General features: G+C 37.7%; 2 protein-coding genes across 7 annotated transcripts in view; one reads left to right on the top strand and one right to left on the bottom strand.

The window, feature by feature from the left end:
• The window catches only part of LOC125232252 (rab11 family-interacting protein 4), a 162,301-nt gene that overhangs the window by 92,341 nt on the left and 42,909 nt on the right, over positions 1–27,051 (bottom strand). For 3 of the 6 annotated variants that reach the window (XM_048137901.1, XM_048137902.1, XM_048137900.1), the window contains exons 1-4: positions 20,393–20,671; positions 16,445–16,536; positions 12,401–12,519; positions 716–796 (exon numbers count right to left, since the gene is read on the bottom strand). In XM_048137901.1, coding sequence (XP_047993858.1) covers positions 716–796; positions 12,401–12,519; positions 16,445–16,536; positions 20,393–20,546 — 446 coding nt within the window. In that variant the 5' untranslated portion in view covers positions 20,547–20,671. Of the gene's footprint in view, positions 1–715; positions 797–12,400; positions 12,520–16,444; positions 16,537–19,521; positions 19,623–20,173; positions 20,242–20,392; positions 20,672–27,051 lie in introns of those variants that run through there. The other 3 variants (XM_048137904.1, XM_048137905.1, XM_048137903.1) reach the window with 3 other exon arrangements.
• Positions 1–27,051, top strand: part of LOC125232253 (mpv17-like protein) — a 150,055-nt gene that overhangs the window by 47,626 nt on the left and 75,378 nt on the right. The gene's annotated exons all lie outside the window — the stretch shown is intronic.

Here is a 27,051-nt window from a genome sequence, read left to right on the forward strand (position 1 = left end):
AGATGTAACAGCTAAAAAGAAATGTAATTGAAATATGTCTGTGATAAAGTTATCTAACTGTTATCGTTTTTCCATAGACAAAAACTGGCAATATGTTTTCAATGTAGGTACTGACACAAGACCTACTGACATTCTCTTAACTAGCATTACACATTTGTACATAAATAGCATTGCAAATTGATTTTTCTTAAACATGCAATGAAATATTGTCTTTACGTTCCTTAAAATGGGCTGGGAAGTATCGCTTTTTGGGCGCAACAACTCGAGAGGACTGTAAAGGAATTTCATATTATTTTTCAGGCCTAGGCCTGCAAAGTAACTTTTTTTATAAAATATTGTCCTTTAGAGCATTTTTTTTTTATTTCATTGTATGTTTGAGAAAAGCACTATACATGCCTCGGCGTGAAAACGGATTCCCGGCCTCGTATCCCTATCCGGCCTCGCTCGCACGCTCGCTCGGCCGTATATACCCACTTGGCCGGAAATCCTCATTTTCCCGGCCTCTGATGTAATGTACTATTGCACTACATCTGTACCGCAATGTAATGAAACTAGCATGCGAGTTCTTGCATCTTGTAAATCGTATATCATACTCCTAAGTCCGTTTTCACATTATCCGATCCGATATAGGATGTCGGAAGGATTTCAGTGGAAAGAATCCAAGATGGCGCCTGTAATGTATCGGATCGGATAATAAGATGGTAGTGAACTTTACCTCGGCTGTGACCGTCGAAGGCTGGTTCGCGTCCACGAGTGCCGGTTCAGGTTACCGGGACTGCGGTTACCGTTTTCTAGTCTGTGGAAACAAAAAAATATAATGAGAGTTTTTCTACTTAAGCCACACCTCGAACACCGGCGATCAAATCAAATATATGAAAGAGGCGCGTTCCTAGCACACAGTCTAAGCTCGTGTAGGTGAACGCGTACTATGCTTGGTTGAGTGAAATATGACAGCTCGACTGTTCGCGTTTTTGACAGGCGGTAACTGTGAGGTAACCGAGAGGGGTGGGCGGCACTATCAGCGTGGAGCGGGAGTGGCCATTCATTTCTTTCTCCCCACTACGGTGTTGCCACAAATAAGTAATTTATGTAGTTCTTGTTAAATCAGCCTGTGTCCACGGGCAACACCAGAGGGATTGAAATTGGTTCCAGACTATCGGAATTGAAGTACGACTTCAAACTAAAACTATTACTATTCAAGGCCTAATGTTTACCGTCGTAGGTAGTAAATATTAGGGCTTGAATAGTCTAGATAATATGATATGCATCGGATATGTCAGAGTCCAAAAGTTTAGTGATGATTAGTGATTTTGTTTGAAGGAACGTCATTTTGTAACTAAACCTCCGCTCACCTTACTTATTTACTTACTTACTTGACTAATCAACAGTATAGCTAACCTCCCTTTAAATATACCCCGTAAATTTGGCCTTGTAATCGTCTAGCGTGAATAAGTAGAACCCTTCGATGTGATCCGCAATAACACAGATCCTTTAATGAGTATCAGCTGTATTTTTGACTAATATTTAAATTTTTACTTATTTATATTCTAAAGAAGAATAAAGGTTATTGTAGCATAATAATATAGTGTTATAGAAGAGTATTTTATCAGATTTAGGCCTAGAAAGTTATATGTGAGAAAATTAATGACGTAATGAAGAAATTTTTAGAATAAAAGTTAGTGAGTGAAACATACATGAAATAAATATATAAAAATATTTTGGTAATCATCCGCTACGCCTTATTAGTGGTCCCGGCTTGGGCAAGGGCTTGCGATGCGGTATGGGACCCCTGACCCGACCAAACCACTTTATCGGGAACCTAAGCAAGTAAGCCTGAAGAGCTATCTATCTACAAACTAACACCCTGTTTTTTTATTTTGTTTCTTTTCCCTAGCTAAACCCCCCTTTTCCCCAATACTGAGAATAGACCATAACTTCTCGACCTTTCTAATGTATTAACGAAATGCCGAGTAGTCGCTAACCTTTATGAAAACAAGTAAGTCTACTAACTCCTCGAAGCTTTTGACTTTTCATCAGTAGACGGCGCTCGCATGCCACTGGACCCTATAACAACTAATCTTTTTATTCCAAAGACAGTTTGTTTCCCTAGCCAATTTGATAGAATTTACCTTGTAAACCCAGATAGCAACACTTAGCGTCCCGTCGCTACACCAAACGATCAGAAATTGCTACCACAATTATTAATTACACTCAGGTAAATTAAGTAATAAGAGATTTTATGAGTTCAAAGTTTTAGCAAGCAGTTTAAGATAGTATACACCACATTTAAAGTCCATTTAAACCATATAAATACACATTGACCAATTATATTTTAAGACCAATCGTAAAAGAACCCTACTTTCATAGAAATAGTGTGTGACGCTACCCTAATCCTATCGTTTTCCTACTCTAGCATATCTGAAACACAGACCATCACTTACCATAGATCTAATGTTCAGAATATGCACAAGTGTATCCCTACCATAAGCTGTACAGTTCAGCCAGCGAAGCTGAGATAGGCAACCTATAGGCTTGAGTTGGTTAGATCCCCCCCTCTGCTTTTGCCCGCAGGCTAGGGTAGCAGAGAGTAGATCGCCCTATCCGTGTATATATCCAGTATTCTAGGACACACCAGTACCAGCCACATGGGAGACCCAGCTGCGATCAAACTTTACTTAGATATGGATCAATCACAACCGAAATCCCCAGCGACCAACGCCAGCATGAACCAGAGCACCGAGTAAATAAATATATATATATATATATATATAGGACCCCAGCCTCAAATACTGCTAACTTCAGTGAGCAAGGATTACTCCTAATGTCTTTCGTCAATCGTGAAAGTCCTCACTTCCATCTAACAGTTGGACTCTTTGAGACCGGTGAGAAAATACGCTTTTGTGAGTATAAAAAAGCGACCAAGCCTCCACTTGGAACAAAAAGACCCCTAAACGCCTCTTATTTGACACCGTAAGGGAAGAAGCACTTAGCCGGACAACAGTCTGTCACAAACAATGATCTGGCTTATAACTTTCACATAATAACCCCATAGAAAATTATTAAATTCAATTTTACTGACCAACTAAACAAACGAGTGAAGTTTCCTTTACGTGCTATAATCTAAGCTTAGTTTTGCAAGAATTACTCCCTACAAAACCAAACACAGACTCATCTCCAAGCACTAGCCATACATCGACCCAATCTTTGTATTGCTTGACGGCACTCATGAAACAAAGCACAGAAAACTTCACTATACACTTCAATTTAAATGTAACACTACACTATAAATAGAACACTATTATAACCCCACAACTGACAGTAAAGCAATTCCACTACAGGTCTAAGTTCAACTGTACGACGATATTGTCCCCGCACAATCAAACAAAGACACAATTTCAAAGTTTACAATCACTTAGAATAATTTCCAAGTAAAAACAAACAGAGAAACAATAGCAGAACAACTTCACTCACCAGTATAACACACGAAAGCCAGGGACACTGTTAGTCTTGTAGATATTTTAAGAATGACGCGCGTCGGCTCGCTCCGACCCTTTTATAGATTCTATCTCCGACTTCCGACTTCTGACTTCCGACTTCTGACATTCGACTTCCGACTTCTGACATCCGACTTCCGACTTCTGACATCCGACTTCCGACTTCTGACATCCGACTTCCGACTTCTGACATCCGACTTCTGACAAGATGGCTACTCAATCGTGTGCTTTGTTTACTAAGTCTTATACCCTATGCATTAGAGTTCACGATTAACACGCGGATGTTTGCTTATCAACACGTGCCGAGTGCATGTGTTTTAGAGAGAGACAGAGCTATTGATATTGATACCTATGTAGTCCAATAGTGGAGCGATTCGCAAATATTTTTACGTAAATATTATTTTGTGGAACATTCTTATTTATTTTGTAAGTAATTTCGCAATGAAATATTTTATATGTTACTAAATGTTACATTGAATGATATACTCAGGAAGCATAATAACCAATATTAGTCATTATTATTTCTTTGACTTGTAAATGAAACCCAGACATAATATCGGAACGTTACGCAGCTGACAACTGTCAGTGTCAGTATTCCGTCCATGTGAATGTAGTTTGTTGATAAATACGTTTTTCCAACCTGTTTTGCATCAAATAATAGTGAATTTTATGAGTGAAGACGTGACTAAACATGTGATAAACCATCAAAGATATTATTTGTTAAAATATTCAATGAAATCCCGAAGGAAATATGCACCAAAAAGTTGGTCAAGGAAAAGTTGATTCGCCGTAAGTTTTATATGTAATAACGAGTCCATTTCCTCGTCATAGACGCTTGTTCTGTTACAATTTTCACACTGTCTTGTCCGATATATAAAGCGTGACTATTGTCAGGAGGGCGCTGTTAGTCTGACGTATGCAGTCAGTATAGTATGAAGAAAATAGTTCTAATGAAATTCCGCAAGATGGCGCGTAGTCTGGTCAGACTTTATATCGCATCTAATATTTTACGTCAAATATTAATTGGGCTGTATGAGATATGTGATGTCTTCAATTCTACTATTTCTACCAGTTAAGACGAGCATATTTTCTATTTATAAGCAGCCATTGAACGAGCTTCTTGTATCAGAATTTATTTATAGCATATCTTACTTGAAATTAACCGCTAAGAAAATTATTTCATACTTATTATATCTTCTATGGCATTGATTATAAACTTCAAACTTTAATACCTAATACATGAAATCGATGCAATTATTAAGGGTATATTGACCTAGCTATATTTGCCATGACTATCATTAGTTGAAGGTATGTTAAGCTAACTTTATGACGAGGAAATGTGGATTATCTAAATATCTTTTGATGTAAACGAGTATTTAAAGCAAGGCAAATGTATTTAAACCAAATCGCGTATGCGTGTTTAGACGTGCAGTGCTTTGATCTTGCAAAATTAGAAATCAGAGTTTTTATTTTTTGCATGTGACTACAGTTGGTGAATTAAGATTTAATGTTTTTTTTTTTAACTTATTACTTTCCATAATTTCTTTTTCTATAAGATCTTCGAAGGAAGCTAAAAGATACCTATGTACCTAGTCGTATTAGGTAAGTTGAGGGGAGTATGTTCCATTCCTTAACAGTTCGCATTAGGAAAGAAGAGGCAAACCTCTTCGTGCGAATGAAAGGCAGGTCGACAACGTAAGGCCGTTTTCACATTATCCGATCCGATATCGGATGTCGGAAGGATTTCAATAGAAAAAATCCAAGATGGCGCCTGTAATGTATGGGATATCGGTCCGACATCCGATGTCGGATCGGATAATGTGAAAACGCACTAAGGGTGAAACCGCTCCCCGCGCCTGGTTGTCCGGTGATGGAAAGGGGAAGGAGGAACCAGAGGATACCAGTAAACCACCAGTGTACCAGTTTTTCTTTTCTCAAAACTACGTCGGTGGCAAACAAGTATACGGCTCGCCTGATGGAAAGCGGTCACCGTAACCTATGGACGTCTGCAACTCAAGGAGTGTCACATGCGCTGTGCCAACCCATTAGAATCTTGTATACTTCCTTTTATACCAGTTAAAGTTAAACAATTAAATTTCAATCGATTGACATACCTACCTAAATCGAGTTCAAGAAAAGGCTAAAAGAAGTATTATACTGCGCTCCACTATACCAAAGACATATGTAACTCCGTATAGACGGATAAAGTCTAAGAAAAAAACGTACCTCAAAGCCCTAGACAAAAAGGCACGGTGGCCTACATGGCGTTACACCTTTGGGGAACGGTCGGCAAGATGGCGCTAATAATATTTGACACATATCAAGCTAACAATATGGGCCAAATTGTCAAAACTGAGGTTCAAAAGTTTTAAGCTTGTGTCAAGAGATGGCAGTCTATGCACTGTGATTACAGATTTTACTTTGACAGTAACTCTCTGTAATACTCGATCCTCTTTGACTATACTATCTATAATAGTACCTAATAGTAAGGTACATAGGTACATTAGTCAGGGACCAAACGACCTCTTTTACAAAAAGTCGTCGACATCTCTTCTAAATACCTAAAACAGGTATGGATGTGTTCCTCGTTCTGTCCAGATTACGAATTGACCTGTTTTAGTTTAAGGAGGGGGGGACGGGTTGAGAAAAAGGGGGGAGAAAGATGGCGGCCGACCATCATAGATATTTATTCACATCTCGACTCCTATGGCACCAATCTGTTCGTGCGAGGTGTCATTTGAAAGCTTATTAAACCTACTTTAATTGTTTTCAGATAACTATACTCATAAAAGTAACCGTTTACGAAATATTTTAAAATATGTGTTTTTTTATCGCGCATGAATTGCACAAGTACTAGTAAAAAATACGTCTAACTCAATAAACAATAACTTTACCGCAATTGATGTTATTATAAAATGTTTGCGTCTATTCATGTTCTTTCTAAAAATATAAGTTTAATTGGTATATGATAATATATAACCATGTAATTACGAATTTGGTTTAGCAGGAGTCACTCTGCCCGGTCGCAGAAATGGGCGCTGACCGTAGTAAAGCATTCAATATTTTTGAGATCCTATTTTACGGATCCATATGCGAGAGGTATCATTTCAAAGCTAATTAAATCTACTATATTTTTTTATAAATAACTATAGTCATAAAGGTAGCTGTTTAGAAAATATTTGAAAATATGTGTTTTATAGACCATGAGTCGCACAAGTAGCTACTGGTAAAAAATGCTTCTTAATCCATAAACAACAACTTTTCCGGAATTAATGTTAGTATATAATTTACGCGGAATTTCATGCGCTTTCTAATAACATAAGTTTTATTGGTGTATGATATTATATAACTAAGTAATTATAAATTTGGTTAAGTAGGGGCCACAGCGCCCGGCCACGTATGGATGCTGACCGTCGCCAAATTTTCTATATTTTCCAGATCCTATTTTATTGAACAGGAATCTTTTGAAAGTATATTATGCGTACTATCATTAGTTCTCAACAATTTTAGTTGTAACTGTAGTAGCTAACAAAATATTTGAAAATATGCATTGGAACCGATGTGAGTAAAACATGCTTCTAGCTCAATGAATTATATTTTTTCCGCAATTGATATACTAACAAAATAAACGCCAAAATGACCTTAAACCTTTTCAAATAATAAGTTTTGTCAGTATTGCATAAACAATTAATGTTAATTTATCCATCATACTCACTGCGCACCGTCATATACATGGATGACCATTTTCGTTGCCGTTTTCATAATTTTTAAGATTGTATCTTGGTGCATGACCAATAAACAATAACTTTACCGCAAATAATGATATTATAAGATTTACAGGACATTTCATGTGCTTTCTAAAAATATAAGTTTTATTGATGTATGATATTATACAACCAAGTAATTACGAATTTGGTTTAGCAGGTGTCACTGCAACCCCGTGACGTAAATAGGTGCTGCACAACCGTCGCCTAATTTTATGTATTTCTCAGATCCTATTTTAGCGATCCATTTGTGAGAGGTATCATTTGAAAGAATATTATGCGTACTATCGTTACTTTTTAATAATTTTAGTCGTAATTGTAGAAGTTCACAAAATATTTGACAATAAGTGTATTTTTACTGTATATGAATAGTATTCGCACTGATACGAGTGAAACATGCTTCTAGCTCAATAAATTATATTTTTCCGCAATTGATATAATAACGAAATGAACCGCAAAATGTATGGCCTTTACAAAAAAAGAGTTTTGTTAGTTTTGCTTAAACAATTATGTTAATTTGTCCACCATACCCACCTCGCACGGTCAATAGTCATATTCATCATTTTACAGAGTTTATTTTACTGATCAATTAAGTATATATTTATTTTAAATATAGATCAGTGAAATAAAGTCTGAAAAATCATGAAAAAAGGTAACGACGGTGGACAATGTGGACATCCATTTATATGATGGTGCCCAGTAGGTGAGGTGAACAAATTAAAATTAATTGTTTATGCAATACAAACCAAACTTATTTTTTGTGTAAGTCATACATTTTCCGTTTATTTTGTTATTATATCAATTGCGGAAAACAATCATTTTTTGAGCTAGAAGCGTGTCTTAATAATGCCAATGCTATTCTTGCACAGTAAAATACACATATTACTAATCAAATATTTTGTAAACTTCTACAGTTTCGACTTGAAGTATTAGAAATAAAGGTAGTACGCATAATATGCTTTCAAATGATACCTCTCACAAATTTATCAGTAAAATAGGATCTGAGTAATGTAGAAAATTTGGCGACGGTCAGTCAGCACCCAATACCGTGACAGGCCGCAGTGACCCCTGCTAAACCAAATTCGTAATTACTTGGTCATATATTACCATACATCAATAAAACTTATATTTTTAGAAAGCGCATGAAATTTCGCGTAAATTTTATAATAACAGTAATTGCGGTAAAGTTATGGTTTATTAAGTTAGAAGCATTTTTTATCTGCATATGTGCAACTCATGCTCGAAAAAAAAACTCATGTTTTCAAATATTTTGTAAACAGCTACCTTTATAACGATAGTTATTCAAAAATAATTATAGTAGGTTTAATTTGCTTTCCAATGATACCTCTTACATATGGATCCGTAAAATAGAAACTTAAAAATATTGAATACTTAACTACGGTCAGCGCTCATTTATGCGACCGGCGGAGTGACCAATATGAAACAAAATTCGTAATTTCATGGTTATATTATCACTTACCAATAAAACTTATATTCTTAGAAAGCTCATGAATAGTCGCGTAAATTTTATAATAACATCAATTGTGGTAATGTTATTGTTGTGACTTAGAAGCATTTTTTACCAGTACTTGTGCGATTCATGCTCGATAAAAAACACATATTTTCAAATATTGTGTAAACAGCTACCTTTATGACTATAGTTATGTGTAAACAATTATAGTAGGTTTAATTATCTTTCAAACGATACCTCTCACATATGGATCCGTAAAATAAGACCTCAAAAATATTGAATACTTTACTACGGTCAGCGCCCGTTTATGCGACCTGGAGGATAACCCCTGCCAAACAAAATTCTTAATTACATGGTTATATATTATCATATACCAATGAAACTTATATTTTTAGAAAGAGCATGAATAGACGCAAAAATTTTATAATAACATCAATTGCGGTAAAGTTATTGTTTATTGAGTTAGACGCATTTTTTACTAGTACCTGTGCAATTCATGCGCGATAAAAAAACACATATTTTCAAATATTTCGTAAACAGTTACTTTTATGAGTATAGTTATTTGAAAACAATTAAAGTAGGTTTAATAAGCTTTCAAATGACACCTCGCACGAACAGATTGGTGCCATAGGACTCGAGATGTGAATAAATACCTATGATGGTCGGTCGCCATCTTTCCCCCCCTTTTTCTCGACCCGTCCCCCCCTCCTTAAACTAAAACAGGTCAATTCGTAATCTGGAGAGAACGAGGAACACATCCATACCTGTTTTAGGTATTTAGAAGAGATGTCGACGAAAATCGTGAAGGAGACGACTTGTGGCCAAATTGGCTCTAGACTACATATTAGATGGGGCAAATGTAGTTAGTATCGACCGTGGCTAAAAATAAGTCGCGGTGGACATCTATCAAATACCATAATAGCTATGTCGTTTTACTTACAACAACACATATATATTATGTGTTGTATTAGTTGTATATCCATACTGTAAATGGGAAAGTGTTTGTGTCTGTTTGCTTGTCCGTCTTTCACGGCAAAACGGAGCGACGAATTGACGTGCTTTTTTAAGCGGAGATATTTGAAGGGATGGATAGTGACATAGCATAGGCTACTTTTTGTCTCTTTCTAACGCGAGCGGGCAAAAGCTAGTAGGTATAATATAAGTAGGTGACCAATGGAATGCCTTAGGTATTTTTATTATGGTTTTTGAATTAAATGTCTATGATGTGGACGAGGGTATTCCGTGGCAATCTTTATTGCAATTAACACTAAGGCCCACTTGCACCAACCACTTAACTCAGGGTTAGTGGGCTGCCATCTGTCAAATTCCATATAAATTGGGGGGTTATTACCCCTCCATTTTCGGTGGTACAAGTGGCTCTAAGTAATATTGTGTGCTCATGAGGACGTGAGTGATTTAGAGAAATGGAAGAACAACCCATTCAGTAAGAGGTATTTTGAAATAGTATTCATATTATTGAGTTATCGAATTATTTGATATATCAGTGCACAGTGAAATTGTTTTAAATGTATATCCTTGATTTAATTTAATTTAATTTGATATAAGTACCTAAGTTTTCATTGTAATTTTCTTTTCTTTCTTTCTTTTCTTTTGTGAATATGTGTATCTATGGACTAAAGTTGCCTGAAATAAATTTCACATTTCTGAGCATCATCAATAAGTGTGATCATTATTTACATGATGAATAGTTACGTGTTGTATGTCGTTGTTTATGTTTACTAAATTTTGGAATTATTATAACATTTATTTAAGAAAACAACAACACAATGATTACAACTAGGTAATTACAAATATTATGCTACTAGGTGTAACCATTTAGGTATATTATTATTATATGGGTGGTGGTCAAAAATCGTTTCAGCAGTAAAAATCAGACTCGATAGAAATTCAAACATGTTCCCAAAAAATCAGTACGTTAAATGTAACGTAAGTTTAGTCTTGAATTTAACGTCCAGCAGTCACATTGAATATCTAGATATTTTGGTCTAAGTAAAACAAGCTAAACACTAAGTTACGAGAAGTCACGAGACTTTGTTTGGGGCAACATGGCGTAAACACAAAAACGTGACACCAATTCAACAATTCGTGATGTTGTAAATGTTTTACTCGTAAACACAACTAAATAATGCTATCAGAAGCAAGGATAAGACAATTCATATAATTTCGACTGATCATTGATCTCGTTTTGTGCACCTTGGTGGAAATCTTCAACGCGAGTTCGTATCACGCGTGCGAGTGGTCGAGTAGACTGCCCGCTTGACTCACATATGTGTCAGCATCACTGTTCTGGCACCATTTTTATGCCCTTTCCTTACGAAGTAATATATAACTCAATGCAACTAACCAACAGCATTTAATATAGACTATATTTAGTTCTTGTGTCAACGCAAACAAGGGCTAAGAGCGGTCAGTTGTACCAGTGTTGGTAAAGACATGACATGCATGACCTAGTCATACGGGACGTATGTCGCACTACAAAACTGGTATCTGACATAGTACAAGGTTGGTTCACGTTCTAATACACTACAATTTAATTTAAGAATGAGTGTGGCTTACGACAGTTTTACGGCGTAACTTTCTAGGGCAAAGTGTATCAGCATGGTTAGCATATGATTGGCGCAAAAGTATGTCGCCGCGAGATAGACTACCCGTCCTTATGTCATTAATACGATTGCAAGAAGACGAGTGATATACCTCGCGGCGACATACATATACTCTCGCGGCTAAGGGTGTAGGGAAAATAAAAAATAAACTTATGGCATAAACGTATCTTGCACAGGAACTATATTTGTGTAGTGAGCTTCAAAAGTGCATGCGCACTTTATGAATGGATTCTGCTCAGTAACAAGACTTTCGCACCTGCGTGGAAGATATCAGAAATATGGTTTTGTACCTCTTCTGTAGTCCATTGACCTACTAGAAGAAATTCAAAACTAGTGGCCTTCGGTCGTGTTTTAATTTGACACGAGTTACGAATTCCATCTTCGCACGTGTATCGTACGGTGTTTTATAATACTAAAGAGGATCGAGTATTATAGAGAATTACTGTCGAAGTAAAATGTGTAATCACAGTGCATAGACTGCCATCTCTTGACAGAGGCTTAAAGTTTTTGAACCTCAGTTTTGACAATTTGGCCCATACACGTTAAACTTCCGTGAGACATATTCAAATAATTAATTGAAATACGGTTGTACTCACGTTATTAGTTATATCGCTATTGCTGCGACATGTTTCGGGCCAATTCGGAGGCCCCTCTTCAGGCGTATAGGAGTTCACGCGACGGCTAGACTCCGCAAACTGTCGCAGCAATAGCGATATAATAACGTGAGTACAACCGTATTTCAATTAATTAATTTGGCCCATATTCTTAGCTTGATATGTTTTAGAATGTCAAATATTAATATTAGCGCCATATATTAATAATAGCTGAGCGTACCCCAAAGGTGTAATGCCATCTAGGCCACCGTACCTGTTTCTGTACTGAGGTACGTTTTTTTCTTAGACTTTATCTGTCTATACGGAGTTATATATGTCTTTGATAATACATATGGCCCTTTGAAGTTTATACAGGTACTTTGCGGATTAGTGTGGAAAAAGATTCTATCACCTAAGACTGGTTCAAAACTGATATAAGTACAAAGATACTAACGCATTGGAGGACACATCAGCATCAGCTTCACCGTAGCACTCAAAGTTCTCCACGTCAGAGATGGAGTTGCCTGGGCTGGAGTCCGCTGCTGGCTCCGACTGGCCTGCTTCTGACCCGTTCTGGAAAACGACAGATAAAGCTGTCAGTTACACATTATAATAAAATACATGGAACCATCTAGATCTTGGTGCTCTAATATAGTTTTAAAGGGTATGAATGCCTTTCGGCTGCGAGGAGATAAGAAGAATCAACCAATAGCATTGCTTGTAATTCCTCATCTCTTCTGCTTTCCACTGGATTACAACAATGATATTGACCCAACTGCAAGCAGGTCTGAGAAATCCTCGACTTCTTCATAAATTTCCGAACCATCGGTTAAGCTTCCAGCATGAAATTAAGGTCCGGCGACTGTTAGGGTTAATGTAAATACATTAGAAGATGTCATCTGTGTAATTAAATGCTGTCTGAAGTATTTTCAATGCAACCTTCACGATAAGAGCATACCCATATCCACGTCTTAAAGGACGGCACTTAAAGGCACTTGCAATCCCTCTGATGTTGCAGTTGTCCAATTCGTCCATGAGCTAATAACTAATTGCTTGCCATCAGGCGATCAGTATGCCCTTCGAAAGTGCTGTTAAGCTGTTATCAGATTGACTGAATGCCAACAACAACAACAACTCTTCCGAGGCTAAGCCCTTTAACTGAACAACGCCGGTAACCTCGACAGTTAGATAATGCACGTCACACACAAACAGCAATTGCACTTGAAGATAAGTCGTCGGATTACTTTATCATTGAGTAGAATGTCAAGAACTAAATTGTGCTAAAGTGAGACTATCGGTTCAATTTCAATATTCTCAAGTTTGTAGCACAGTTTGTGATTAATTTGCTATAAATTATGTAATACTATATGGGTGTTGATGTCATAAAATGGTATTCCTGTAATGGCACTAATGTGGTTGATAATAAAATGATTAAAATATTCATAGGTTTGACTCTGATGTTAGGGATCATCCATTAATTACATCACACCTAGAGGGGGGGGGAGGGGGTCCACAAAATGTGACATGTTGTGACAGGGGGGAGGGAGGAGTTCGAATGTTTGTGAGTCACATACAAAATATTTGCAATATCTAAGTTAAAATCTATTTCAACTGAACCTCTGTGATAAAAATACAGAGTTCGCAACAGCTCAAGAAGATCAAGTTGGCTTAGTAGAAACTGTACAGAGTATAGCAGTTTTTGGTGGTGCAGCCGATGACCGCCGTCGCACTGAAGCTATAAGAAGCTGCAAAACCTTGGACGACTTACAGGCCGAATTAATTAAACGAGGATACCACATCAGTAGATCTGAGTTGTACTTAAGACTCCTTCCCAGGCGAGTTAACACAGAAGAAGGAAAAAGACATGTCGTAACAGTCCCTGTAAAACTATGCAGACCGGACACTACGCTTCATGCAAAACACATGGATGGCAAATTCTGTACAGCTACCTACTATAAGAAACCTAGAGTCTCTAGCATCAATATTGGGTCCTGGGCAAGTTTTCTTTTTATCAATGGATGATAAGGCACGCGTGCCCTTGGGAATAACAGCTGCCCACGCTCAGGCACCTATATTGATGCACCTGGATTACCGGGTAACATTACCGGACCATGATTTTGTAGTAGCTGAAAGGCATCTTATCCCTTCAGTGTACGCCAGCATCGTTATAAAGAAGGGCGGAGAAGGAAAGCCAGAATCAGTGACACACTCCGGGCCTACATACGTAGCAATTCGAAGTGGCAAGCATTCTTCATCGAATGCAGAGACTCACGCCACCAATGTGCATAAACTGTCAAATCTACCTGCACTCGAAAACTTAATGAGAACTTGAGATGGTTTTGCGAAGCCCGTATTTGTTTTTACTTGTGATGGCGGACCCGACGAAAACCCGAGATATGAAAGAGTGATAATTTCAGCAATTCAGCATTTCAAAGATTTTGATCTGGATGCTATATACATAGCTACTAATTCTCCAGGTAGAATTGCTTTCAATCGAGTAGAAAGGCGAATGGCACCTCTCAGTCGTGAACTGACAGGTGTTATCCTGAAACATGACGCTTTCGGTTCTCCTCTGGACTCCAATAATAATACTGACTTAGAACTAGAAAAGCGAAATTGTGAAAGTGCAGGCATTGTCTTAGCCAACATTTGGAGCGAATTGGTTATTGACGACTTTCCTGTTATCGCCGAATACATTTCACCAACAATCACCAATTTGGACATTGAACAGGCCAAATTGCTTAAAAATGACGCTACTTGGTACGCAATTCACGTCCGTGAATCTCAATATCTGTTACAGATAGTGAAATGCGACGTTGCGGCATGTTGCGGTGTTATTAAGACAAGGGTTTTTACCACCACCTGTTTTGATAAAACAGACGGCATCAGAAGGGTATGGAACTGTAGGAACCGATGACACCGATGCTAAATTCGCCCCACTGTTATTGCAGTTGTCTTTGGATCTACGAGCGTCATCACTTTTCAAGCAGGTTCCGTACGATACATATTGCCCAAGTTTACAAGCGTACCTGTTCAAACGGTCTTTTGACATATGTGGCTTGTATCTGGCATCATACAAAGCACACCTTCACATGAAGCAGGTACATAAAAAAAAAGAAACTATCCCTAGCTCGAAAATCCGGCCTCAAAGAATTGCGGCTAGACGGGCCAGGGAAATGCTTCGCTTGATTAAAAAAATTGACGACCGCTCTGGCTCAGTCGGTAGTGTCCCTGCCTGCTAAGCCGCGGTCCTGGGTTCGAATCCCGGTAAGGGCATTTATTTGTGTGATGAGCACAGATATTTGTTCCTGAGTCATGGATGTTCTCTATGTATATAAGTATATAAATGTATATTTAAGTATGTATATCGTCGCTTAGCACCCATAGTACAAGCTTTGCTTAGTTTGGGCACAACTCGGACACTGGCGATTAAATATATGAAAGAGTCGCGTTTCTAGCACACAGTCTAAGCTCGTGTAGGTGAACGCGTAACATGCTTGTGTGAGTGAAATATGACAGGTCGACTGTTCGCGTTTTTGACAGGCGGTAACTGTGAGGTAACCGAGAGGGGGTGGGTGGCACTTTCAGCGGGGAGCGGGAGTGGCCATACTGTACGATAGTACTCTTTATTATACTGTGGTTTGGGGCTAAGTTGATCTGTGTAAGGTGTCCCCAATATAAAATAAAAATTACGCATTGTGGTACGACGAAGGAGATGTGGACTCTAATAATGTCCCAGAATCTGTCGAGAGTGTGACAATCATTCAATCATCCCTGACATGCCAGTCATCCACAACATGAAAGAATGGATGCAAAACCCTTGGACGGAGGAAGAGTGAGTGTTGAATTTTTTTAATATTGTTGATTTTCTGATTTTCTGGTCGTTAATTTTATAAATCATTTTAAGCAATCCCAATAAAAAGTTACTTTCAAAGTGTTTTGTTATTTTACCTTCTTAAACTAAGAATCTAAATGTGACGTCACACTAGGGGGGAGGGGTGTAGTTTAGTGTGACGACGTGTGACAAGGGGGGAGGGAGGGGTCAAAAAATCATAAAATTGGTGTGACGTAATTAATGGATGATCCCTTATACAATTTACGATGTTGTTAGTTAGCAATAGTAGCAAGAAATGCTGTAGAGTCTGCTTGATGATTGAAAGATGAGTCATGAAACGGGAGCCGATACATTCTATGGGTTCTCTTTGCGCAGTCTACCTTTATACCACATGTGCCACAAGAGCCAAAACCGTCCTAACCGTTCAGTGTGCCTCATCATTAGGTAAACCGTAACGTCTGACTCCTCTGAGGGTCTACCGTGAAAATAAAATAGTGCGTGGAGTCCCGCGCGTCCCGTGCGTCTCCGCGCGGAAGAAGTGAAACTTCGTAATGTGTTGTTTTCCAAAATTCGAGTTGGCAACACTTAAACGTTTAACGCTGTCACTTTTCACTTCAAAAAAGTTTGCAAAAGCTTGAAAAACAGGGTAGATCCAATACGAACCTGTAGTTTCCTGGGCAGGTTTCCGGGCGAGCGTGGCGACTTGGTGCGCTGCGTCACGCTTGGCGCCATCATGGCCGTCGGCACCTTCAGTTCTGGAATCAAACGTTAGCCCAGTTATAACATTTTATAGACATAAATACATACAGCGGGACAAATCTCGACTGGGGGGCAAATGTAACTGCTATACAATGTTTGCATTATTAAATAGAGTGTCTACCGGTTATATATGGTATATAGGCGTGTTCAGTGGATACATGTAGAATTCAACATCATAATGGAAAAAATGGACTAGTTACAATTGCCCCCCGTCGAGATTTGTTCCGCTGTACCTTATGTCGAAAGATCACACGTCTTCTTCTAATCGTATTAATGACATAAGTACGGGTATCTCGCAGCGACATACTTTCGCGCCAATTATGTGCTAACCCTACTGTTCAGCCTATTTTAGCTAGGCTAGTATGAATATAACCTACACCCATGTAACTTTTCTTAACCTTGAAATGTTACTTAAGGGGAGCTCTCAATTTTTCTAGAACTATCAAAGGTTTGGACGTTAAAATACCTACGACGAATTAAGACAGCACAATAAATACCTAATCTATTTCAAAATGAATATTTTGGACAACTTTAGGTACTCTCAGAGGTTCCTAGTTAAAAAAAAAACACAATAAGTAGGGCCTAATAATCCGTGGCTCAAAGAAATCCGAACCTGTAACTACCTATGGTTTCGACTTTCTTCCCACTTCTCTCCAGCAATCCTTCTCTCAATCCCCAATAGCACTTCGAGCATTACATTAGGTACATAATTATCTAGAGGTAACACAAATTCATGTCCTAATGGACCTAAAACCCGCTACATATGCGTTGAAATGGAAAACTAAGAAAGCACGCAACTCGTTCATCTCAACTACCTACTACTTATTTATTATTTAATGCTGTGAAAGTAAATATTTATCTCATCTTACCGATTCGTTATAATGACACAACTGAGTAATAGGTAAATTGATTTGTTACAAGGCCATGAAATGGATGATTAAGCCTTTTAAGTCTTGTAACGGCACTTCATGAGTCAGACTAGGTAGTATTATTAGAAAGATTACTGATAATAGTGATATCTTAGTTTAATTATCAAATAGATGTCCGATAAGCTTATCGGTTCCATACTGTTAGGACTATAAATTATTTGGTAAAGTAGGACTTTTGGCACTACTTAACAGGCTTTGCTCTTTTTCAATTCTTTTAGTTTTAATTAGAAAGAAAAAAAAGATGTCTTTTATACCACGTCGGTGGCAAACAGGTATACGGTCCGCCTGATGGTAAGCGGTCACCGTAACCTATGTAATAAGTGCCCATGACAACGGGCACATAATATCATACCTACTAAGTTATATAATTTGACATACACAATTTAAAATATTTCCGTTCTTAAGCAGGGTCTGTAATGTCTGCATTCGATACTGGCGATTTTCCACTTATATATGTTATGGACCATGTGATTAATAAGGGCACTATGTATATATTGTATAATGCCCGGGCAAAATTCAGCTATTCGGTATGTTATTATCACTTTGCCCAACAGAGCATGGGCATTATGTATAATGCCCGGGCAAAATTCAGCTATTCGGTGTGGTATTATTATGATACTTTGCCCAACAGAGGATGGGCATTATGTATAATGCCCGGGCAAAATTCAGCTATTCGATATGTTATTATCACTTTGCCCAACAGAAGATGGGGATTATGTATAATGCCCGGGGAAAATTCATCTATTCGATGTGTTATTATTACTTTGCCCAACAGAGGATGGGCATTATGTATAATGGCCGGGCAATTTAATTATTTGAATAGTTATTATCAAACTGCCCACTCACAATGGGCATTATTCATAATGCCCGGGGATTATGTATAGTGCCCGATTTATCACTTGGTCCATAACATAATACATCGATAAAGCATCGCATCGCAGTGCAGTGGATAAAAACAATAATCTTCAGTCGTAGCTGGAACATCGACTCATTGGAATAAGCATTACATGGTCAGTTAACGTATCTACGATGATCCTATGTAGCAGTAAGCTTGAATTCCAGTACAGCCTGTATCGTGACCGGACATCGTGACTGCACAATTCGCCAGAGGTCGTTACTGGAGCGCTATTCATAACGCTTATAGCTTCAACATCCGTTATAAGGATGAGCTCTGTTAATGTATAGTTGCTATTCATCTCTCAGATCAGTATATATTAGACAGACTTCAGCTTATCATCATCGATACTTCTTAGTTACTCTTTCGAAGCTTTATTGCTACGGACTAAGGTTTATTGAAGTTGATCTGTGTTACCATTACCAGCACGGGAAGCATGATGATCGCGCGATAAATGATAAAACATCTGGCCGTCCCTATCGCACTATTAGTAAGTGCGATAGGGACGGCCTGATATTTTATCGTTTATCGCACGACCATGCTTCCCGTGCTGGTATGTTGATTGTCTGCCATTAGAAGCTCGGGTATCGGAATCCGTAGACAATTGGTGAGTTACATCTTGTAATGTTACGACACCAGCTACCCGATTAGGTACGCCAAGTTTTGAGTTCACTTGGATATAAAAATCCAACCCAAGTAGCTCTAAAAACAGTTCTTCTATTGCAGAATCATTGAAAATGTTAAATAAGAAATCGTATTGGTAGGGAATTGATGTAAAGACAGATCTGATAGAGCAAAGCACTATCTAGAACCATTAATAATTTTAGATTTTGGATATGTTTCGTTGGTTATTTAAATGTCTTTATAAAAATTACAGTATCCCAAGCAAAAGTGCTGTCTCTGTACTCATTCCTAAGAGTCTAATAAATTGACTAGAACAAACCGTATAAAGTTAATTGCAGTCGACAGTAGAATAGCAGCAGCCTCACGAGGACCAGGAATCCTTCCCACCAGACTTCCAGCAGTTTAAAGGTCAAAACATCTCCACGGAGCGGAGCAATAGCCACTGATATTCTTAGCTTCTGGATATCTGGCGTTTGATGAAGCAAGTTCTACCTGTGCCAGTAACTAAAGTGTCTATTAAATGTAGAATAAACCATGTAAAGTAAACTGCAGCAGTCGGCAGTAGAATAGCAGCAGCCTCACGAGGACCAGGAATCCTTGCCACCAGACTGCCAGCAGTTTAAGGGTCAAAACATCTCCACGGAGCGGAGCACTAGAGCCACTGATATTCTTAGCTTCTGGATATCTGGCGTTTGATGAAGTAAGTTCTACCTATGCCATTAACTAAAGTGTCTATTAAATGTAGAACAAACCATGTAAAGTAAACTGCAGCAGTCGGCAGTAGAATAGCAGCAGCCTCACGAGGACCAGGAATCCTTGCCACCAGACTTCCAGCAGTTTAAGGGTCAAAACATCTCCACGGAGCGGAGCACTAGAGCCACTGATATTCTTAGCTTCTGGATATCTGGCGTTTAATGAAGCAAGTTCTACCTATGCCAGTAACTAAAGTGTCTATTAAATGTAGAACAAACCATGTAAAGTAAACTGCAGCAGTCGGCAGTAGAATAGCAGCAGCCTCACGAGGACCAGGAATCCTTGCCACCAGGCTGCCAGCAGTTTAAGGGTCAACACATCTCCCCGGAGCACTAGAGCCACTGATATTCTTAGCTTCTGGATATCTGGCGTTTAATGAAGCAAGTTCTACCTATGCCAGTAACTAAAGTGTCTATTAAATGTAGAACAAACCATGTAAAGTAAACTGCAGCAGTCGACAGTAGAATAGCAGCAGCCTCACGAGGACCAGGAATCCTTGCCACCAGGCTGCCAGCAGTTTAAGGGTCAAAACATCTCCACGGAGCGGAGCACTAGAGCCACTGATATTCTTAGCTTCTGGATATCTGGCGTTTAATGAAGCAAGTTCTACCTATGCCAGTAACTAAAGTGTCTATTAAATGTAGAACAAACCATGTAAAGTAAACTGCAGCAGTCGACAGTGGAATAGCAGCAGCCTCACGAGGACCAGGAATCCTTGCCACCAGGCTGCCAGCAGTTTAAGGGTCAACACATCTCCACGGAGCACGAGAGCCACTGATAACCTTAGCTTCTGGATATCTGGCATTTGTTGTGTCAATGTGTTTATTAGGGTCGTCTGTCACCGGATATAGCATTCGCTAATTATTTCGTATAGGAATTTCTGCTGCGACTGATGTCGAAGTGTCGATTAACTGTGGTTGATGCAACTGGCCCTTAGTCGTAAAGTTTTGCTTTTGTAGTTTTAGTTGTTCCACATAGTATATTTGATTTCTGTCTGAGTATTTTGCCATAATTATGTTGCATCTATCTATATTATAGTAGTCAAATTTCTTTTTTTTTCTACATTTGTAATTTCTAATTGCCTGTGAACATACCTACTTGTAGATAAGTAGTCTTGAGCATTAAAACCATTGAGTGCATATTCAGTTGTAGATAGGTATATGTTCATTTTTATTATTATTTAAGCCATAAAAAACACACTGTGATATTTTAACTATAAAACTCACGTGAGACTAAAACATATTTAAAAATATTTTAAGCGGGTTACTCACGTGTTAAGTCGATATAACGTTCGACATGTTTCGATCCATTTCCGAGGATCTTTCTTAAGAGTAGCGACCCCGCCTAACGAACCCGTCGAACGTTATACTTATCGACTTAACACGTGAGTAACCCGCTTAAAATATTTTTAAACACTGATATTGTTTTAAATTTGAATACACACAAGTTTCACTTCACATTTCTAGGTAGATGCGGGTACAAAACGTTTATAAATATAAACATAATTATGTAGGCACTTTCAAATGTGAAATGTTATTTTTAAACAGTTTCCACAGATGTGGGTGTAATCTAGCACATTGCATTGATCATTGTTTCCCGTTTATGCTAATGTGATAAGAAACACGTTTAATAGTATTAGCGGTAAATAATGTAAACATGTACCGTTGCTCGGTATCATATGAATTGTAATTTAATTCCTATAAATCTTCCAAATTCATTAGACTCTATTTATTAAAAACGCTGAAGTTTTCGCTGTATTTTAATAATACGACGAAATATGAGTCTGTTTAGAAAGAGAAGAGTCGTGAACTGTATACGAGGTCCAATACTTTCCATGACTCTTTCCGAAGATACTCTACAGAGTGGGACCTGTAACAAAGGCGAAGAATTGAACTCTAGGCTATTCTCCTTATACTGATCAACATTTGTTCGGCGACTTTTAAAAATGACTTGTATTTTGATTTTTATCACCCTTGAAAGTTTTTTCTAAGAGGTAATGTATTGCGAATTCTGTTAAGTCTAAAGTGTGACAGACAACGTCAATGACAACAATAATGGCGTACATTGAAGCTAATATTTATTTTGTATGAAAAATTAAAAATTTAAAGACTTCATAATTTTTAAAAGTCACTGAACAAATGTTGATCAGTATAAGGAGAATAGTCTACAGTTCAATTTTTCGCCTTTGTTACAGGCCCCACTCTGTATATTAAAGTAACTTGAGGTTTGAGATGTCCAAAGTTTATAGCCTTCAAAGCACTAACCGACGATCACGTTTAAAACTTTAAAATCACAACTGTCTTGCAGTTTATTAGGCACTATCAGCTGCAAGAGTGCTTGGAGAAATTATGAATGAGTTCATTGATAAATTCGCCATGCACTTTTGCAGCCTATTATGTGCTATTATGTGTGTGGTCTCGCTGAGTCTCATCCATTTTACTGCACACACATCTGTAATTTTACTTACTAAGTTTTTATAAGTCCTTACATGTCCATTTTGTGCTGTGTTGGTAAATAAATATCTTTTTTTTTCATTTTTTTTTATTTACATAATCTTTTACTTGTATTTATGTATTAACCTCATTATAAAATGAAAGCGTACCTACATATCCCTATAATTTTAACGGGCTTATAAATTTCACGAATCAATAAACAATTTCATATAAGACTTGTGTTTGATGATATCGAAACCTAATAACATATCAGTAGCCTGCAATTTGTAAATCATATATCATTAGCGCCAATATTAATTGTCATACCAGCTTATATTACCTATGTAATTTAATTACATGCACAAAATCGTCACGCTATCTACCCAGTATCTCGAAATATTTAATTGCACAAGGTTGCATGCAAAGCGAGAGCAGATCCATTGCACGACGTAGTTCAAAAACATCTTTACAAGAGAACATGTCAATATTATATCTCCACGTCTCTAAGAGAATGACAATATGGCTTACATATATCTGGAATGTTGATTTGTAAAGAAGTTTGTGAAGCTCAATGTAGGTACCTTGTCACACTCACGCTCCACTGATTCCGATAGCAATCTGATATGTTGCGAACTCGGTGTATAAGTATTGGTAAATATACAAGACACGCAAGTGAAAATGCCGACAACATCGAGGCTAGTAGATTATTAGGTTTGACAAGGTCTTCATACTGTTACTAGAAGTGACCAGAGGGCGCTATAAGCTCTTAAGGCGCTACAGGAGCGAAAATGCTAAAATGGAAAGGAGCCCCCCTTTCAATTTGAGAATTTTTGTTATTATTAGTGTTATTAATTAGATTTATCGAACAAAAAAAATATCCATTCAGAACAACTCAGTTAAAAGATATTGCGAAAAAAACTTTAAAATCGAGGTTCCGCTCTCGACTGTTACCTCTTTCAAAACTCAATCAATCGTAACGAAATTTGAGAATCTGAATGACAATGAAATAATATATGTTGGACCGTTTAGTTTTTTTGGCTATTTGTTACTAATTTTGAATGCCACACCTTTTTCGCGCCATAATCGATAAGGCAGTTTTTGGAAATTTTTGATGGGCTCTAGTGTCTTTAAAAATAAGAATATCAAAAAAATCAAAACGGTCCGACACAGATAAAAATAATAATAAGCTGTGTTGAAAAAAATCATTGCTCTATCTTTAAAGACCAGGGAGGAAATAGTCGAGAGCATTTGTATGGAGAATTGACCCCTCCTGTATCGTCTTAAGAAATTTCAAAACTAAATACATATCTAATCTGTGACCCGGGTGGCCGAGCAATGTATGACCATCTGCCACAATTGCAGAGGACGCTGATTCGTTGCGAGTCTCGGCCACAGCACTATGCTTTCGTATTTTCTTCTTTCATACTATTGTGCTGCCTACTAATTAATTACTACCTACTTATTGGCGCAGCAACAACCCAAAATGAGTCTTGGCCTCCGACACGAGTGCACGCCAATTATCTCGATCCTTAGCGACGTCCCTCCAGTTTTCTGCTTGAAGATCGTGCAGATCCGCTTCAACGGCATCCCCCAACGATATCTAGGTCGTCCACTTGGCCTCCGTCCTACTGAGAAACCAAGGTATGCCCTTTTCGCGCCACGATCATCGTCCATTCTTAAAACTCGCCGATGATGTTAGGTGCAGCCACAAGGTCTTTGATTTCGGCATTTTTGAGGAGCCTAAAACTATCATCCGCTCTCCTCACAGGGCCCAAGATCTTGTGCCTACATAAATCTTATTTCAGTTATTAACACTATATATAATATCAACGCTATATTATACATTCTTAGTCGTTTCTAAAAGAAATATAGCCAAAAAAAAATTATCCGATAAAAATATGGCCGCTTTATGAATTCATTTAAGTAGTTTTAATTTATACTCAAGTAGAAATGTCTTAGTTTATGTTTTTCCACAAATATTGTTGATACACGTCAACTTGCAGCGCTGCTATCATTGCTCAGGAATGTCAAGATCAGTTGTGTAAACTTTCGCATGGACACACATCTACAATAAAATAAATATGATATCTCATAAGCATCACTGAAACATGGCTGAAACTTGTTTAATATTTGTAATACTTTATCTTATAATTACATTCGTATTTTAATTGTTTTTCAACAAATTCTCTAGTTTAAGTACCTTTATACAACACAGATATATATATATAGACAAAAATGATCACCAAAAGTTTTTTTATCAAATGTAGTAGTATTCTTCTCAGAAATGTACCAAGGTGAGGAATCTAGATTTTTTATGCCAGGGTTGTTTTATAATGATTCCATGACTACAATTCCGTCGGTTTTTTCATTTAAACATACTCGTATATCTCTCAAAGTTTTATTATTCCGCACTATCCGAAGGCTGTATAAACGACTCAGCATGTGCCTCCTCCATTTTTAAATCCCGTTTGAAGGCAAGGGACCGGCTAAGCCGACGGCCGGTCGGCTGAAACTGGCCATGCACCGCTTCACTAGTTCTACTTACTTTATGCAACTTACTTATTATATCGGACTATCGCATTTACCGCTTGCTGCGTTTATTGTTAAACTTATCGCAAGCGGCCTGAAAACGAGAAAGTTATGATTGTACCTAGATATTTTTCTGGCACGAACGAAGTGACACTAGTGACTTCCTTCCGATATTTAGTTCATCGATAACTTACATAGAGGTATAATATATCGTCACTACTTTTAAAAAATCTCGTATCTCACGCTGTTCCTCAAAGTAAAAACGCAGTAAGTCTATATGCATTCCATACATAGTTACTACAATTTTCTTTTCATTGACAGACGAAGATACAAGTTTTTTTAAAAGTAGTGACGATATGTCATTAATTATTATAATTTTATTATTGCCATGGCACTGAATCTTGCGTAGTTGCATGTGCTCTGCCTACCCCGTTTATTGAATATAGGATTGAATTGATGTGTAGGTATATAACATTAATGTTTTATACAAATGTCACATGTTTGAAAATAAATGGACAATAATAAAATGAAGCATATTTATCGTCACTACTTTTAAAAAAACTTGTATCTTCGTCTGTCAATGAAAAGAAAATTGTAGTAAGTATATATGGAATGCATATAGACTTACTGCGTTTTAACTTTGAGGAGCAGCGTGAGATACGAAATTTTTTCAAAGTAGTGACGATATTTTAATAGTTTACATATTTTCTTACATGATTATTCAAGATTTTAGAGATTATTATTAGGGATAATTAATAACCTTACGTAAGGCAATCGATAAAAGGATTGTCGATGTTTTTATTTTGTCAAGCTCTAACAACTTGACGTTCGTGTCAAAAAAATATCTAGGTATAGTTATGATAATCAAAGTTAAAAACGTGCAACGAGAAACTAAATCGTATTTCAACGTGACAATGGCCAATATGTCGTAAAGAACGGTAAACATAAATCACGACAGTCGAATAAACGGAGTTCCGTTTCCAATGAATGCCTTTTCCAATGACATTCTTATAACGCGTCAAATACTTATGTGTGGACGGTTGTGTCCGTGTGACACGATTGTTTCTAACGGGTTATTTTATTTAGCTTTGATAGAAAACATCGTTAGGTTTTTCCCATAATTTAATATATGTACTTTAGACAGGTGATAAGTTACATATTCTCTACGTCGTCACAGTATAATAAAGAGTACTATCGTACAGTATGGCCACTCCCGCTCCCCGCTGAAAGTGCCGCCCACCCCCTCTCGGTTACCTCACAGTTACCGCCTGTCAAAAACACAAACAGTCGACCTGTTATATTTCACTCATACAAGCATAGTACGCGTTCACCTACACTAGCTTAGACTGTGTGCTAGGAACGCGCCTCTTTCATATATTTGATCGCCAGTGTCCGAGGTGAGACGTCGTTTCGCCTAATGGGTTAGACGGATCTGACGAATATGGATAGATGCGATGGATAAATCTGTACAGAAAACATTATCAAGTCAACATTGTCACTAAAAAAAACCAATATCGACAGAAAATCGACAATGGTCGCGTACCGTGCGGTTTCAGAGGAATTTCCTCCCGCGGTCGCTCCGGCTGTGGAATGAGCTCCCTGCCGAGGTATTCCCGATGAACTGTATACAGTATGGGGTGGGTTCTTCAAAAAAGGAATGTACAAGCTCCTAATGGGTCGGCAACGCGCATGTGGCACCCCTTGAGTTATAGGCGTCCATAGGTTATACGGTGACCACTTTCCATCAAGCGGACCGTATACCTGTTTGCCACCGACGTGGTATAAAAAATTCGCTTCAAGCCTAGTTTATGAATGTTTTTTTTTTTAATTTGGCGCATTTTTCTACAATCAATGCTAGTTTGCTAGAGTAGAGTATTTTGTTTTAATTTTTAGCTAGTGTTACTTGGGCCATTTTTTTCAAAGTTGTCCACCCCACTTTTTTGTAACATGGGTATTTTTTACGCGATTAATACTCAGAATCGCGAGCTCTTTTCATCCTGATAGGAGAAAAAAAATGTCCCATGATTTCCATACATTTTTTCGAACCTTCCATTCCGTTACCGCCATACAAAATGTATGAAAAAATGGTAGCGGAATGGGAAAAAAAACTTGGAACACTTTTTTTTCTCTTATTAGAATTGAAAGAGCTCGCGAGTCTAAGTGGAAACCACATAAAAATTTCCAAATTAAAAAAGAAAGTTGTCCAAACTTTGAAAAAAATGGCCCACTTAATTCAAAAGTTGCCAGGAAGAAAGAACTTGAGCAAATTAGTGCTATTTTGCTGCACACGATCTATGGTTGTATAACTTCATTCCAACAAGTCGGTAAAAGCAGGAAAAGTGTTATTTT

The sequence above is a fragment of the Leguminivora glycinivorella genome, chromosome 12, assembly GCF_023078275.1.
Source record: "Leguminivora glycinivorella isolate SPB_JAAS2020 chromosome 12, LegGlyc_1.1, whole genome shotgun sequence".
Classification (NCBI taxonomy): Eukaryota; Metazoa; Arthropoda; class Insecta; order Lepidoptera; family Tortricidae; genus Leguminivora; species Leguminivora glycinivorella.